The 16,466-nt window shown below is 55.6% G+C and overlaps 1 protein-coding gene across 1 annotated transcript in view; it reads left to right on the top strand.

Moving 5' to 3' along the window:
- The window catches only part of CPNE2 (copine II), a 49,174-nt gene that overhangs the window by 22,187 nt on the left and 10,521 nt on the right, over nucleotides 1-16,466 (top strand). Inside the window, 8 exon segments of the mRNA XM_010008509.1 lie at nucleotides 56-154; nucleotides 1,433-1,519; nucleotides 2,254-2,313; nucleotides 4,527-4,660; nucleotides 5,384-5,438; nucleotides 11,067-11,118; nucleotides 12,251-12,384; nucleotides 16,417-16,460. Coding sequence (XP_010006811.1) covers nucleotides 56-154; nucleotides 1,433-1,519; nucleotides 2,254-2,313; nucleotides 4,527-4,660; nucleotides 5,384-5,438; nucleotides 11,067-11,118; nucleotides 12,251-12,384; nucleotides 16,417-16,460 — 665 coding nt within the window.

Raw genomic sequence — 16,466 nt, 5'->3', positions numbered from 1 at the left:
CAGCAGGAGAGGAGGTCACTGTCCCAGAGGCTGGTTTGTGCTCCTCTCTCCCCAGGTGGTGTGTTATGACTATGACAGTGATGGGGGACACGACTTCATTGGGGAGCTCCAGACCTCGGTGGCCAGGATGTGTGAAGCTCAAGATGCCCTTCCAGTAAGTGCCAACATTCTTCTGGGGAAGAGCAAAGAAGGGGCTCCCTGGGGCTGGGGGTGGATTTTGGTGCTGGTACTGAGACCCTCAGCCTGTGCCAAGAAGTCAAGCCCGACCTCCTTTCTCCTCCCACCCACACCATGAGTGACCCAGGGCACTGTTGTGTAGCTAAAGCACCTGAGCTGAGGAGAGAGCCAAGTCACCCTGGGCTGACAGTCCAGCTCTGCTGAGACGTTGGAAGCAGCACCCATGGTCTGGGGGGTGCCCCATGATTTGGAGGGTCAGATGGGAAGGTGTGACGTGCTGCTGGGGCTGTGTCTGCTGCTGAGGCAGCTTGGTACCCAGGAGTGCCAGTTCCTGTGCCACTGGACACTGGTTGTGTGGCCAAAGCTGTCCCTGTATTCGTCCCAAAGAGCTGGCCAAAAGCCTTGGCAGATGCCACCTGGTTGAAGGCATCTGGTGAAGACTCCTGGCTAAGCAGAGCTTTTCACTGCCATCTTCACTAGGGTTGCCAAACCAAGAGGAGATCTTGGCTGAGATGTGGGTGTGTGTAAAACACCATGTGTGGTACAATGAGAAAAGCTTCCTGGCTGGGGAAACTGAGGCACAAAGGCATGGGGTGGCTCCTCGTGATCTGGGTCACTCTTTTGCATGCTCAAGCTGCTGAGGGTAAATAGAGAAGTGGGGACAGAGGAGCTGTGCTGCAGAGTGAGCACCACACCTGGAGAGCTTGCAGGTTGGGAGCAGCACTGTCCAGCCCAGGCTGACTGAGAGGGGGGGAAGGCTCATTGCCATCTCCAGGGCACCAGCAGGCTGGTCTGAGAAGGTCCAGGGACATCAGTGGATGGTTTGAGCAGGTCTAGGACCATCACTGTTGTGAGCGTGTCCAGGGCCATCACTGAGTGGTCTGAAGAGGTCCACGTCATCACCAGGCTGGTCTGAACAGGATGCTGAGGGAAGGGACACACTTAATACCCTCATTATTCATGTATTTGACCTGTCCCATTCTGTAGACCCCTGTAGCCTCACTGGGGTGTCTTGGTTGCCACGTGTGAGGTCCTGGACATGGAGAAAGCTCCTGGAGAGGAAAAGCAGCCTCTTCCAAAGCAGATCTTGTGCCTCTGTTTCCATCACTAAATTCTGGTGGCTCCGTGTGGTTCGTTTGTGTCTCTTCAGCACTTTGAAATGCTTGGAGGGAGGGTGGCCACAGGATGTGGCCACTGGTGGCATCTGCAGAGCCCAGCAGTGCTCTCACACTGGTGTCCCACTCGTGTGTTACAGCTGGAGCTGGAGTGCATCAACCCCAAGAAGCAGAAGAAGAAAAAGAATTACAAGAACTCTGGGATCATCATCGTCAAGTCCTGCAAAGTGAGTCCAACACCAGGATGTTTCCTTTTGCTCCTGGCAGAGCTTGGGTCTTCCTGAGGCCCCCCCACCCCTTCTCCCTGCAGCACCCTGGCACCTCCAAGCCCAGGTCCTGTGGACCATGGATAAAAGTGGGTTTTCCTTTCTGACTGGGTTCCTTTCCAGTTGGAGCATCTGATGCACCAAGTTGCTGGTGCCTCCCTGCTCCTGGGTGGCCCCAGACCCAGGAAAACATGGGCTGTGTCTGTGTGAAGCCCAGACTGGGGGTGCTTTCCAGCTGCTTGCTGCCTCCTTGGGGGCAAGGGTTGGGTGTGGGTGGGAAAGGTTCTTCCTGGGAGCTGAGGTGTTGGTGAAGTCCTCCCTTCCCATGGCAGCAGCACAGTGGGCAAAGCACCAGCTCAACCCTTCCCACCCCAGATCTGCAGGTGCTGTGACCATAGGGAGAGGATCTTCCCTTCAGTTCACCATGATGGATGCTTCCAGCTCTCAGAGATCCCTCTCCAGGCCTCCCACCCCAGCTTTGAACCAAGACATGATCCTTCTTGACCCCACATGAAGTACCAAAATGCTGCCATGGGTGATCCAAGTGGATCTTCCCATTGCTTCACCACGTGGCTGAAGGTCCCTGAAGGCCCAAGCTCAGTGACCTCTGGCTTGGGCACTTTCTGTCTGCTTATTTTTGGTCTTCTGCAGTGGTGCATGTTGATGACACAGGTTTTTGGGGGGGTTTCTTTCAGATAACCAGAGATTTCTCCTTCCTGGACTACATTCTGGGAGGCTGCCAGCTGATGTTCACTGTAAGGACTTTTGCTTCTCTTTGCCCAGTGTGTGTGAGGGTCAGACCTGGGGAGGGAGGTTCTGGGTCAGACTTGGCACCCGCTTGGGTGCTCCAGCCAGGAGCTGCCCCATTTTGCTGTTAAACTGTGTGGTTTGGAGGTTTTGAGGGGTCATTACTGTGATGTTCAGGTATGTCCAGAAGTGTGGTGGGACCTGGCTTGATGCTGGCTGAGGGTCAGGCTTGCACAAAGACCTTCTGACCCTTCACAAAATGTTACCAACTTCTTTGACCACCCTGCATTTTTTTATGGAAGCTCTCTTTATTTTGAAGCCATCTGAGAGGCTTTGGGCTGTTGATAAGATGGTTTTCTGCATTTTTAATGGCATCTCTGGGTTCTTCCAAGCTGGACCACAGCTTGTCAGGAGTTACTAATGGATGCAGAAGTGGAAGGGTTTTAATGCCTGCAAACTTGCCTGGTGCAGGCTGAGCAGAGCTGTGGGCACTGGCAGTGCTGCAGTTTGTGTTTGGTTGTTTTGTCTCAAAAACACGATGGGGGAAGAGCAGGAGGAGGAGGAAGAGTTGCCATGGGAACAGGAGCGGCTGGGAGAGCCACGGGCTGGGTGCTGGAGAGCCAGCAGAAGAGAAAACCACAGTTTGTCTGGAGATCTGCTGGTTGTTGGAGGGTTTTGCCCCCTCCTAAGGGCACCTCTGGTCCAAAACCTGGTGCTGCACTGCAGAGAGGCCTGAGGTGGGAGGAGGGCACGTCCACATGCACCCCAGTGGTCTGGGGAGGCTGCTGGTGTCCTTCCCACCGAGGGAGGTGATGGGGAGAGAAGGGCTGGAGCCTTGGAGGAGAGGGACATGTGCCCTGTCACTTGCCTCTTGCTGGGGACAGACCAGCTGCCTCCTCTGAAGCGTGTTCCCCACGTGCTGCTCTCGGTGCCGTGGGTTGTACAAGCAGGGGCTGTGCCTGCCTGACCCCCTGAGCCCCCTCCCCGTGCCTCAGTTTCCCTCTTGCTCTCTGATGGTGCCTGTGGTGGCTTGGCAGGAGCTGGGCTGGTGGGTGTGGGTGCTCCAGCAGTGAACTGCAGGTTGGTGAGGCTGCTTGGTGAAGAAATTGGGTTTTTGTAGAACCACAGGGTAGGAAAGGACCTTTAAAGATCATCTAGATCCAACCCCCTGCATGGGCAGGGACACCTCCCACCAGCCCAGGTTGCTCCAAGCCCCATCCAACCTGCCCTTCAGCACTGCCAGGGATGGGGCAGCCACAGCTTCCCTGGGCAACCTGTTTAGGGTCCCACCACCCTCATCACACAACCTCTCCTTTACCTCCAATTGAAACCACCCTCCTCTAGCTCAAAACCGTGTCCCCTTCTCCTGTCAAGCCTGTTTTACCAGCCCTCCTGACACAGGGTGGTGACACATCCTGGACTGTGGCATCTTCTTGCCTCACCCTGGCCAAGATCCCTTCTCAGCCCAGTGGCAGCTCATCCTCTCCCATTATGGATCTGGAGCCAAATCCCTGGTGAATCCCTGGAGCTCAATTTAGCCACTGGAGTTATTCTGGGGTTTGTGTTTGCTGAGCAAACAGGGCGGGCACAGTTGCCTCTTCCCAACTCTTCCTTCCCAGTCACTTCCAATTGGGTGGCTCAGCCTCTTCTGACCAGAGGTAGCTGGGGCTGAGATCAGCATTTCTACAAATGGCTTTAAATAGAAAATCTGATTGAGGAGGGAGAAAAATGTCCTGCTGACTGAGTCCCCTGAGAGCTCAGTGTAAATCAGTCCCCAGGGAAGAGCAGCTACAGGGCAAGATCTGCTTAGGGTTGTGGGTCTGTGGCCAAAGGCCTTGAGATCCAAATGCCCAGGTGGCCCTGGCTGCTTTGGTGTCCATGGGGCTTCTCAGTTCCTGAGCTAAATGCCTGGGAGATGAGCAGCAAGAGTCCTGAGCTGGAGCTGGTGGTGGCTTCAGGAGCAAGGGCTGCTCACTGGTGACACACCTGGGTGCAGCAGTGAGGGGCTTTGCCTCACCTGCTCTTTAACACCTTTTTTTTTTTTTTTAGGGAGGGTGATAAGCTGGGTTTTATTAAACTTCTGGAAAGCTTTCCAAAGAGGTTTGGGTCTTGGTGGGACGATGTGTGGAGCTGGAAGGTGACGGAGGCCGGGTGGCCAGCTCTGGGGTGGTGTCTGCTGAGGGAGAGCAGGACTGTTCTGGACTTCTCTCTTGTCCCCCAGGTTGGGATTGACTTCACAGCCTCCAATGGAAACCCACGAGACCCCTCCTCCTTGCACTACATCAACCCCATGGGGACAAACGAGTACTTGTCAGCTCTCTGGTCTGTTGGCCAGATCATCCAGGACTACGACTCGTAAGCACCAGGCCCTCCTGCCTCCAGCCTGCTGGGATGGACGTGCCTTGGGTTCCCCTCAGCCAAAGCCAGGGCTAAGGAATACCTTGGGAGAGGTGACCATATCCCTTGGGATGCAGGAGGGGGAGAGGGTGAGGAGAAGGTTTCTCCTGTTCCCCCAGAGGTGGATCATCCAACACTGGGACTGCTGGGACCCACTGCTGGTGGCAGCTGCAGAGTGGCTGCTCAGGGCTTTATTGGTGCCGAGGCAGGTGGCCTCAGCTTGCTGGTGTTTTGTCCCTGGCCACCCTGAGGTGGGCAACACGGGCCAGTATCACCTCAGCCATGAGTAGAGGAAATACAGGAGAACTCTGCTGGTCTCACTGTGCTGGCTTTTGTCACCAAAGCAGGGAGTTGATTGGTTTTTAAATGGTTCAGATCTGCAAGAGACTCAGGTGTTTGGGCAAGAGGACACTCCTGATCCCTGTGGGTGGCAAAGCTGAGCTGGACTCTTCTCTCTAAAGATCAAAAGACAGAGGGGAACATCTATTCCTCTCTGCTCAGCTCTCATGATTTTTAAAGTCTAAATGTTGCGTGGGGAGCAGGGAAGGCTGGCACCTATTTTAGCTGGCACCTATTTTAGCTGGCATCTGCTCTGGCTGGCACTGGGGCAGCTGGTGGCACCATATGAGCCTGTGTGGTGTGTGCAGGTGCTCCCATGGGTTTTTTCTTCTTCTCTTCTAGAGACAAGATGTTTCCTGCTCTGGGATTTGGTGCCCAGCTCCCACCGGACTGGAAGGTGAAATGTTGTGGCCACCTGTGTGTTTGAGATGGGTTTGTCCTGATGTTGCCTGGGCAGGAGCTTGGATCTGCCAGGAAAAAGCAGAGGGGGAATGGGTGGGAGGGGGATTTCAGCTGGTGGAGAGTGAGGTGTGGCTGGGTGGTGGCTGGGGAGGGAGCACAGGCAGCCCATCCCTCCCTTCTGAACTGTCATGAAAGCAGCAGCTTCCTGGCATTCATGAGCAGAGCCAGGAGTTGATTCCTCCTGGCAGGAGGAAGGAACAATTCTGGGCAAGGGAAGAGGCCCCTGGATGAGTGTGTCAGACAGCAGCAAATCTTTGAGCTGGATAGCCTTGACATGGGGTGGCACAGGCAGAACCTGCAAGGACAGGAGCAGAGGGGCTTTCCCAAAAGACACCCTGATGTTTTGTTGGTGTTAGGTGCCAAAGGGTACCAGGAGGACCAGGAGTATCCTGCTCCTCAGGGTGTTGGAGCATCCTGCTCCTTGGGTGGGCAGGGCTTGGCGATGCTCCTGCACCCACACAGGGCAATGGGGACCATCTTCTCACAGATAAAAAGATACCTCAGGACACCACCAGCATCTTTCTGGGTGGGTCTTTTGGCTGCTCTTGCCAAAAAGGCATTTTCTTTCAGCTCAGAAGGTTTGAGGAGTTCCAGCTTCAGGCTGGGGTTGAACCTCAACAAACCTTTTGTGTTCTCTGGGACAGGAGCTTCACCCTCAGCTGAGCTCAGCGTGGCACACAAGTCACAAGCAGCTGTGACCTTGTGTGGAAGGTTCATCCCTGCCAGTCCTCCAGGCCAGGGATGTCCTGCCTGCTCCAGCTCTGCACTTTTATCCACTCTTCCTGGCAGCCATAATTCATGTGACTCAAGCAGGAGCTCTCACTGCTTGCCAACCCCAGGAGGAGATCCCTCCATGTGCACTTGGCAGCTGATCCATCCTCCTTGGCCAGCAAATGTCTCTGGTCTGTCACTTCACCAATTTTGGAGGGAAAATCTGGGTGGGCACCTTCCAAGGACCACGAGCCAGGGATTTGTTACCTGGGAGAGGAACAGGAATGAAAAAGGCAGTGGGGACAGAAAGGGTGTGGCAGGTCGTGGTGGCCAACAGGGCTAGGGAGGGATTGTCCCCCTGTTCTCAGCACTGGTGAGGCTGCAGCCCAAACCCTCTGTTCAGTGTTGGGGCTCTTGCTAGAAAAAAGACACTGAGATGCTGGAGAGAAGGGCAGTGGAGCTGCATCCAGAGCACAAGTCTTATGAGGAGCAGCTGAGGGAGCTGGGGGTTCAGCCTGGAGACAAGGAGCGGAGGGGAGACCTGCTGGCTCTGCAGCTGCCTGGGAGGAGGTTGGAGCCAGGGGGGTCGGGCTCTGCTCCTAAGGAACAAGTGACAAACCAAGAGGAAACAATCACAACTTGCACCACAGGAGATTTAGATTGGATATTTGAAGAAACTTTTTCACTGAAAGGGTCATTAAACCCTGGCCCAGGCTGCTCAGGGAGGTGGTTGAATCCCCTTCCCTGGAGGGGTTTCAAAGCTGTGTAGATGTGGTGCTGAGGGACACGGGTGAGCACAGGGCTTGGCAGAGCTGGACTAGATGATCTTAAAGGCCTTTTCCAATCAGAACAATTCTGTGATTCTGTGCTTGGGGAGTGGGTGAATTGTCACAGCATCCCTGGATGCCATGGGAAAGGCACCACTGGGCAGGTTCCAGGTTGAGGATGCCAGGGAGGCTGAGCAAAGAGGGCTGCTCCTCCTGCACCCACCCCATGGCTGCCTCCAGCAGCCAAAATAATTCCCCGTGCTCCCTAAGTGCTACCAGGAAAACCACCTCATTTTGCTCCAGAGTGATGTCTAAGCCCATGTAAACCCCAGGGGAGAGCAGCTCTGCCTTCCCCAGGTGCTTGGCCCATGCCTGAGGGTCACCAGCCCCAACACCCAGGGTGGCCCTTGAGCTCTTGGCATCTCGGGAGCATCGCCCTGCTCCACTTGGGAGCTTCATCCCTCCCTGACTCACCTGGTCCCTGAACCATCACTCATCTCTCTTGCTTAAGGGATTTTTTGGCAATCAAGGCTCACTGAGTAGTTTCTGAGTGACACACAGATTTGTGAAGAGTTCCATGTTCTTTGGGACTACGGAGATGATCCAAGGGCTGGAGCAGCTCTGCTCTGGAGCCAGGCTGGGAGAGTTGGGGTGTTCAGCCTGGAGAAGAGAAGGCTCCAGGGAGACCTCAGAGCAGCTTCCAGTGCCTGAAGGGGCTCCAGGAAAGCTGGGGAGGGGCTTGGGACAAGGGCAGGGAGGGAGAGGACAAGGGGGAAGGGATGAAAACTGGAAGAGGGAGATTGAGGTGAGACATGAGGAGGGAATTCTGGAGTGTGAGGGTGGTGAGAGCCTGGCCCAGGTTGCCCAGGGAAGCTGTGGCTGCCCCATCCCTGGCAGTGTTGAAGGGCAGGTTGGATGGGGCTTGGAGCAGCCTGGGCTCGTCCTCCAGCCCACATGCAGAGGGTTGGAATGAGATGATCTTTAAGGTCCCTTCCAATCCAAACCAGTCTGAGAGTCCATGATTCCCAGCCAAAGCAGCAGTTCTCCATTGAAACCTGTGCCCTGCGTCCCCCTGGGGAGCAGTGTGGCCAATGATCCTCCCAGGGGGATACAGCAAAGAGTGGCTCTTGTACCTCCAGGCTGGAGTGGGAAATGGGGAAATCATTAAGAGATAAAGAGTCGTAGAAATGGCAGTTGGTGCTCCCGTTGCCATGGTTCCTGCAGCGCTTCCCAGTGCCCGGCAGAGTGAGATGTTTTGCACACAAAAGTCTCCTTGGAAATGTCAGAGAACATCTTGTGGTGTAACAGCTCCACACAGAGCCCCGAGCATTTCCCAGGAGGGAACAGAAGAGGGAAGCAGATGGGATGGTTTCTGAGGGATGAGCAAAGACAAGGCAGCAGCAGAGAGCAACAGGCTCAACATTGCAGCCCCACCAGTCACCTCAGGTTTGGGAGACAGGATCATCGAAAGGTTTGGGTGGGAAAGGACCTTTGAAGCTTCTCAGTCCAACCCCCTGCATGGGCAGGGACACCTCCCACCAGCCCAGGCTGTTCCAAGCCCCATCCAACCTGCCCTTCAACACTGCCAGGGATGGGGCAGCCACAGCTTCCCTGGGCAACCTGGGCCAGGCTCTCACCACCCTCACAGCACAGAATTTCCTCCTCATGTCTCACCTAAATCTTCCAGTTTTCATCCCTTCCCCCTTGTCCTCTCCCTCCCTGCCCTTGTCCAAAGTCCCTTGCCAGCTTTCCTGGAGCTCCTGGCCTGAAATGTTTCCAGGAATGGGGCATCTCCCACTTCTTTGGGCAACCTGGCCAGTGTCTCACCACCCTCATAGGGAAGAATTTCTTCCTAATATCTAGTCTGATGGGGTTGGCCAAAAGAAATGTCTTTGTGCCCACAGAGCTCAGTGTCTCCAGCCGAAGCTGGTGGCTTTGCTGATGTGCCACCCCCCAAGGCTTTCCCTTCATTTCTCTTGTTTTTCACATATAGGGAAACTGAGTCACGGCAGGGATCACTGGGGGGGTGGCAGAGAACCTTCTGAGGGATCAGTTCTCCAGCACGGGCTCCAGCTGAGTGTCTGCAAGGTGCATCTGTAATTCCTGATGGGCAAAGATGGACCTGCAACCATCCCCATCCAGGCCTGGCAGAGGGCCCAGCCTGGATGGACTCTGTCTCTTTGGGGTGGTTTGGAGGGGTTTCTCCAGGCAGGTGACCACCATCTGTGTGCACTTCAGTGGACTCCACAGAAACTGCTTTTCCAAGCAGAGCTGATGAGGGAATGAGATCCTGTTTGTTGTTCTTCTTTTGGGAGGTGTTTCAGCAGAGGCACAACCCAGGCAAACTCCCCAGGAGGTTTCACAAGGCTCCTGCCAGGCTGGGATCTGCTGAGGTGAGGGGCAGAGCTCCAAACCATTCCCTTGCTGCTCAGAAGAAAGAGGAACCCTTCCTTGGCACTGCGAAGTGTGGCAACGTTTTCCCTCCTCCAGAAATACTCACATGGCAGAATTTGGAATCTTTTCTTAAAAAAAACCCAAAAACAACAAAGGGAGAAGTGAGGCCTTTGCAACTGAAAATGAAGCAATGTCAGTTTGGTTGCCCCCAAATTGAGGTTTCAACAAGAAAGGGTGTGTGCAAAACAAGCAGAGTCTTGTGTGTCAGCCCCTGGGGTTGCTGGTGGCTGGAGTGTTGCTGGTTCTGCTCATCAGCCACAGAGATCCGGGCTGGTGACGTTGGCCAGCCCTGCAGCACGAGCAGGACTTTGGGTTGACCTACTTTGGTTTGGTTGCTATTTCCCACCCTGCAGCTTCTCCCAAAAATAGTTTCTGCTGCTTTCGACACAATGCCTGGTCTAATTGGGAAGTCTGAAGCAGATGTGTGTTGCCTTTGCAGCCTCAGGAGGACCTTCTGCTTCACACTGTGCTTGAGAGGACAGTCATTTGGCCAGCCTGGGGAGTACACGTGTCCCCAAGCCATCCCCTGGCTGAGCAGCTCAGCAAACCCCCACCCATCCGAGAGGGAGAAAATATCCTTGTTTTGTAACTCTTGGCACGAACAGAGCGGGAGCTTTTTGCTTCAGAGCCCTGGAGCTGGTGGCCTGAAAGCCCAAATCACCCCCTTCAACCTTCAGAGGTGCTGGGAGAGGCAGTTGCGTGTCCTTGGTGCTCCTGCTGGTCCCTTTCCTCCCTAGGGTGCTGATTGCAGGAACACCCCAGGCCCCTCAGCTGAGGGTGGGTCCCCAGTCGTGCTGCTGACCCACGCCAGCACTGGCAATGTTCATGCTGGAGGCCAAGAGTCCTCCTGACTGTCTCCTGCCTCTGCTGGCAGTGGTGGGTTCAGAGCAATGGCTGCCCAACGTTTTTGGTTCCTGTCTGCAGGTGCTTCCCATGGAAGTAGATGAGGAAGGGTTTGTGAGTCACAGTCAGCACTGCTGCTTGGTGTCTCTGGCTGGGCACATGCAGCAAACCAGGGACAGGGATGTGCAGGGATGTCTGCTGTCCTACAGGACCTCCTCATGAGAGCATCTCTCTGAGCTTGGGAGGAGGTGGTGGGAAACCTGAAGGATCTTGCACCTGGCTTGGAGGAGGGATGGTTTTTGGTCAATGAAAACCAGGTGGCCTTGCTGCCCACCTGGCCCGAGCATTCATGTCACCTCTCCTGTGCTGCCTTCCACCCTCATGATGACCCAGATGATGAAGCTCATCATCTGCTGGCTTTGGCATGGTAGCTGACCTGCCAGATCAGGTCTTCAGCCCAGCTTGCTTTGTGCCTGCTCCCTCCTGCTGTGGGAAGCCCTGTGGACCAACCTGCTCTGATAGCTGCAGAAGAATGTGTGGTGTGAGAATTTCAGGTGGCTCCATGATGGGGAGATTGGGGACCCACTCCACCCTTCAGTGCTGCTGAGCCCTTGTTTGTCTTTGCTGCTCCTTGCTGCTTGGGTAGCAGAGGCCTGGGAGGTCTTGCTGACCCAGCAGGATGGACCATAACATCTGGCACCACTGGGTCCTGCCCCAGAGGAGCATCAGCTGAGCTGACAGTGGACAACCTGCTCTGTTTGCTAATTTGGGTCTTTTCTTCTCCCCAGGTGTCCCACGAGTTTGCCATTAACTTCAACCCCACAAACCCCTTCTGTTCAGGTGAGCATCTGCCAGGGCTTTAGGGCTCCTTAGATGCTTTCAGTGTCTTCTCTCCTTCCCTCTGCAGTTCACCAGCAACATCTCAGGGATGGTCTTGTCAAGGCAGAAGTCATCAGTGAGGCAGAGCACATGCTAAGGGAGCACTGGGAGGAAAGCAGGGAAAACTGGGATGTGTGTAGGAAGGCCCAGAGTAAAATGCAGCTGGATTCCCAGAGTGTGGAATCCGCCTTTGCGTGGGTGTCTGGTGGGTCCTACCAACTGTCTGCTCCTCCAGGAAGCCTGTGAGAAACACCAGGCCTGGTTGGCAGATGGGGAACTCGGGCTGAAATGTTTCATTTGGCAGCTGAGAGCTGCTCCCAGCCCGACCTGCTCAGCTCTGGGGGCTGCCCTGGGCTCCAGATGGTCTCTGCTTTGGCCTCTGCCCCAGCAGAACGGGGCTCGGGCAGCCCCCAAACCCCAGCTGCTGCTTCATGAGAGCTGGTTGTGGACATTTGCTCTTCTGCTGCCCTTGCTTCCTACAGCTCCTCTCTGGGGCTGTGACATGTTGACTGGAGCTGATTTCTGGGGCGCAGGAGCCACCACCCTGCAGCTCCTACCAGAGAACTGGTCAATAGTGGAATTGCTCGTTTTTTCTCTGCCCGCTCTGTCCCCCTGCAACCAGCCATGGACCCTGCTCTGGTGGGAAGGGTCTCCAGGGACCTGCGGGTGCCAAAGCTGGGAGCTGCAAGGGTGCTTCTGGGGTGGCTTTGCTGCTCTCCCCAACCTCTGCCCCCTGTCAGTCTGGTGTTTGGTCATGCTCAGAGGTCCGGAGCTGCCTTTCTTTTGGCTCCTCCTCTCTGGCTGGCTCCCAAGATTTCTGCAGAACCCTGAGGAAAGCCACCTTTGACTGTGGGATCTACCAGGGCTCTCTTACCCCAGAAGGTCTGAGGACCCTTGACAAGGTGACTGACGAGCTAAGCCCTGGAACTGGGGAATTTGAGTTGAGGGGGATGAAACTTTTGGAGTTGGATGAATTTTTGGGGGGGGAAACATAAATGTGTCTTAACTTCAGCTCCCATGAAGCTTATTTGGATGTGTGGTGGGCCTGTGCTGTGGCACGGTGTAATGTCTTGCTTCTCTGCTGTCCCTGCAGGTGTGGAGGGCATTGTCCAAGCCTACTCAGCCTGCCTGCCCCACATCCGCTTCTACGGACCCACCAACTTCTCCCCCATCATCAACCACGTGGCTCGGTTTGCAGCCCAGGCCACCCAGCAGCAGGCTGCCTCTGTAAGTCTGGGAGACTCCTGGGGTGCTGGGATCCCCTGGTCATCCCCTGGGGTGGTGGGGATCCCCAGGTGTGGTGGTGATCCCCTGGTGTGACGGGAATCCCATGGTGATCCCATCAGGGTTGGTACTGCATGATCTTTAAGATCCCTTCCAACCCACACCAGTCTGGGATTCAATGATTCTGTGATGTCCAGAAGCTGCTCCTTGCTGTGGACAGGGACAGGGACACCTCCCACCAGCCCAGGTTGCTCCAAGCCCCATCCAACCTGCCCTTCAACACTGCAAGGGATGGGGCAGCCACAGCTTCCCTGGGCAACCTGGGACCAAGTTTTGCTGGCCCAAGGCAGCTCAGCTGGGCCATCAGCACCCGCAGGCAGGAGTTTCCTGGGGGTAGAAACTTTCCTGATTCCTGCCTGGAGAAGAGCTGGATCACACCCAAACCGTCCTGCCTAGGGGCACCTTTTCCAGCCTTGCCTCAACTACCATTGCTCTTCCCAGAAAGCAGGAAATACTGAATTTGCTTTAATCCAGCACAAATCCACATAGTCCCTCATTTCTCTGCCTTCTGTCTCGGTGGGGGAGGAGAAGCTCCTCAGGAGCAGACACTGATGATATGCAAATTGCACCCCTCTCTTGGCACTAACAGCTTCATCAAGGGAGATTTTAAACAATGGGCACTTAACAGCCCTGCCTAGGCTCCACGTTTGGGGTTTTTTTGGAAGCACAGAAGGTTACTGATGAGGGGGTCTCAGTCCCCGGGGGTCTTCTCCTCTCCTATCCCACCAGCCCGTGCAGCAAAGCTACCCCTGGTGCCACCAGCCCCGTAGCCACCTAGACCTGCCCTCCTCTTCCTCCTGCTCTCACTCCCGACATTTCAAACACAACCCAACCCCCCCTGTAGTTTTTCCATGGCAACGCAGATCACAACCACGGGAGCTGGCAGGGATGGGAGGACTGGGATGTGCTGGGGGGGGTGGGAGGGTTGCACATGATTTGATTCTCAGGGAATTAATCAGCTCTGGGGAATTAAATCCCACCTTTCCTGCAGGGCCCCTGCAGCCAACCCTCCCCTTTCCTTACCCCCCTGCTTAATGCTGCCCCCCGTTCCTGCTCATGAGCCTGAGCCTCTGATGGGCTGATGACTGGGAATCATCTCCAGAGCTCCTGGTGGGTTCACAGATGGGTCATTTTAACATAAAAGAGGTAACAGGGGAAGGTGCTACCGGGCTGGTGTGTCCATGGAGCCCGGGGGGCCCGGCCTGAGCCCCAGCAGCACTGGTGGTGGCTCAGCAGAGGTGACACCCCAGCCGGGGCCCAGAGGTGCCACCAGCAGCCTCTGCCAGTGACTGTTCCTCCACCACTGGCATCGATCCCTAGGGAATGTCCTGCTGCTAGAACGATGCTCCTGGGGAACCACAGCCCCCGGGGCTCACCCACCAGCAGCTCTTGTTCCCCTGGGTGTGGTGAGAAGCAGCTGGTGAGCTCTGCTCCCCCTCTTGTCCTGCAGACTTCCCAGCGTTTCTCTCTGATCTCATGGATTTCATGGCAAAAAGGGAACACAGGGAATCAGGTCTGTCTGGGTTCTTCCTTTTGACCATGGAATCACACAGTCTGAGGGGTTGCAGGGTCCTCTGAAGACCATCCAGTCCAACTCCCCTGCCAGGCAGGGGCACCAGGAGTACATCCCACGGGGGCGTTTTGCACCAATTTGTTCACAGACACGGACGGGGCGGATCAGCTTAAAAGTCATTCCCAGGATCAGCTGCTCTCCTGGAGCTTTTGCTCTTCCCCTCATCCCCTTTCTCAGACGTTCCCAGGCTCTGGCACTTGTCCTCCTTCCAGTGATGACCAGTGCTGGCCACCATGTAGGACCATGCAGGTCTTCTGGTACTTAGTTTTACCCCCCAGACTCAGATGTTGGTTATGCCCTTCAGACCTGTGTCTCCTCGTGGTTTTTTTATCTGAAAAGTTTGGATTTAGGGAAAAACTAATCCCTGGGCAGTGCTCTGCCAGCAGGGCTAGCGCATTGAAAGGGGTCAGGAAGGGGCTGCCTGCCCTGCCTGGGGTGGGGAGATCCTCCTCACCCACATCCTTGGGTTATGTAGAAGCTTGATCTGGATTTGTTTGTACTTGGAGTTCAGCATCAGAAAATGTCATGGGAGGGCAGCAAGTGGGGAAGATGTCCTGGTTTGGGCCCTACAGGGCAACCAAGAACCAGCCCCGTGGCTGCTCAATCAGCCCTCACACAGCCCGGGATGGGGAGGACAAACCCAACCAGAAGCTCATGGGTCAAAACAAAGGACAAGGAGGGTTCTTCACTGGTTAAGGTCCCAGGCAAAACAGACTCAACTTGGGGAAAAATAATAATCTAATGTCACACTAATCAATGCCTTCAGGACACAGACACACACAGGGCAGGGCTCACACACATTGCCCCCCCCTCCCTTCTTCCCACCCAAATCCCTTTGTTCCCCATTTCTCTCCCTCCTTCCCCCCAGCAGCACAGGGGGATGGGGTTTGGAGTCGCTGCACAGGCTGGTGGTTCCTGCTGCTCCTTCCTCCTCAGGGTTCTCCTGACAGTCCTGCCCTGCTCCCCACGGGTCCCTCCCTGGCAGATCCTCCCCCAACCTCTCCTCCAGGAGCCCTTCCCACCAGGAGCTGCTCCAGCGCTGCCCGCAGAGTCACGGGGGCTTTGGGAACAGGCACCTCCCCTGGCCCGGGGGCTCCCACAGCTGCACCAGCCCAGGCCATGGGCATCAAATCCACTGGCCACAAAATCCAAGTCCACTGGCCAAATTCACCCCTCCTGGCACCTTCAGGGAATGTTCCACCACGTTTCTCCATGAGTGCAGGGGCACAGCTGCCATCTCACCATGAGCTGCAGGGAAACTTCTGCTTGGGCACCTTCTTCCCCTTCTTCCTCACCAACCCCCAGCTCTGCTCTCCCTCTCCAGCTCAGCTCTTCTCCCTTAAGTGCTTGCTCTGCTCAGCTCTTCTCTCAGTTCTTTTGTATAATGGAAGAGGCACATCTATTGTCCCTCTAGTGGCTCCTTGGCTGGTTTGGAGCAGGGGCAGCTTCTCAGCTTCTTACAGGAGCCACCCCTGGGGCCCTTCCCCCACTACCAAAAAACCCACCAACCAAGCCAGAACAGAAGGTTTCAGGAGGTGTGGGCTGGAGGAGAGCCAAGGAAATGGGGCTTGGGGCAGCATTCCCACTCGTGCTTTTCCAGGATGGCTGGGCTGGTGGTTTGCAGAGGAAATGGAAAGAACGAGGAGAGGAACAAAGGGCTTTAATGCGTTGAAGTGTTTGTTTGCCTCACGCAGGCTCCATAACGGGCCAAAATGGAACCATTACTTTCCCCTGAGGCAGAGGAGATGGGTTTTTGGGATCTTTGTGCCCAGCTGGGCCCATCAGGACCGTGTCCATCTGTCCAGCGTCCACAGACTGGCCCCATTGCCCTCCTTTCCCCATGGGAAGGGGAGTGGATGCCAGTGCTGCTGCTCCACATCCCCCTAGCTTCCCAGTGCTGTTGGTGCCTCCATTTTCATCTCCCAGCTGAGCTTGTGTCCTGGCCCCAAACTCCTCCTGGTGTTTCCACTGATGTGAAAGTTCTGTTCAGGTTGGTTTTTTCCCCCACCATTAAGTACTCAGCGCAGTACTTAGAGAGTACTTAGAGAGGTGGGAACTCATTTCTTGTTTGGTTATTGCCTTTCAAATCCAGGGGGAAGTGGGAGCACCTGAAATTTCTGGGTGCTGGTGGCTGCCCCATCCCTGGCAGTGTTGAAGGGCAGGTTGGATGGGGCTTGGAGCAACCTGGGCTGGTGGGAGGTGTCCCTGCCCATGCAGGGGGTTAGATCTGGATGATCTTTAAGGTCCCTTCCCACCCAAACTGTTCTGTGGCTCTGTGAGGGGGGGGGATGATGCAGGTGGTCCTGGGGAGCTGTGAACCTCGTGCTGCCAAATCCCCAGGGGAATCACCCGTGGATCTACCCCCTGGGCCTGACCCTCTGCCCCTCCCCCCCTCCAACCAGCAATACTTCATCCTCCTCAGCATCACGGACGGGGTGATCAGCGACATGGA

Source organism: Chaetura pelagica, unplaced genomic scaffold (genome assembly GCF_000747805.2).
Source record: "Chaetura pelagica isolate M959 unplaced genomic scaffold, ChaPel_1.0 scaffold422, whole genome shotgun sequence".
NCBI lineage: Eukaryota > Metazoa > Chordata > Aves > Apodiformes > Apodidae > Chaetura > Chaetura pelagica.
Note: the sequence above shows the minus strand (reverse complement) of the source record. Positions and strands in the feature narration are given on the sequence as shown.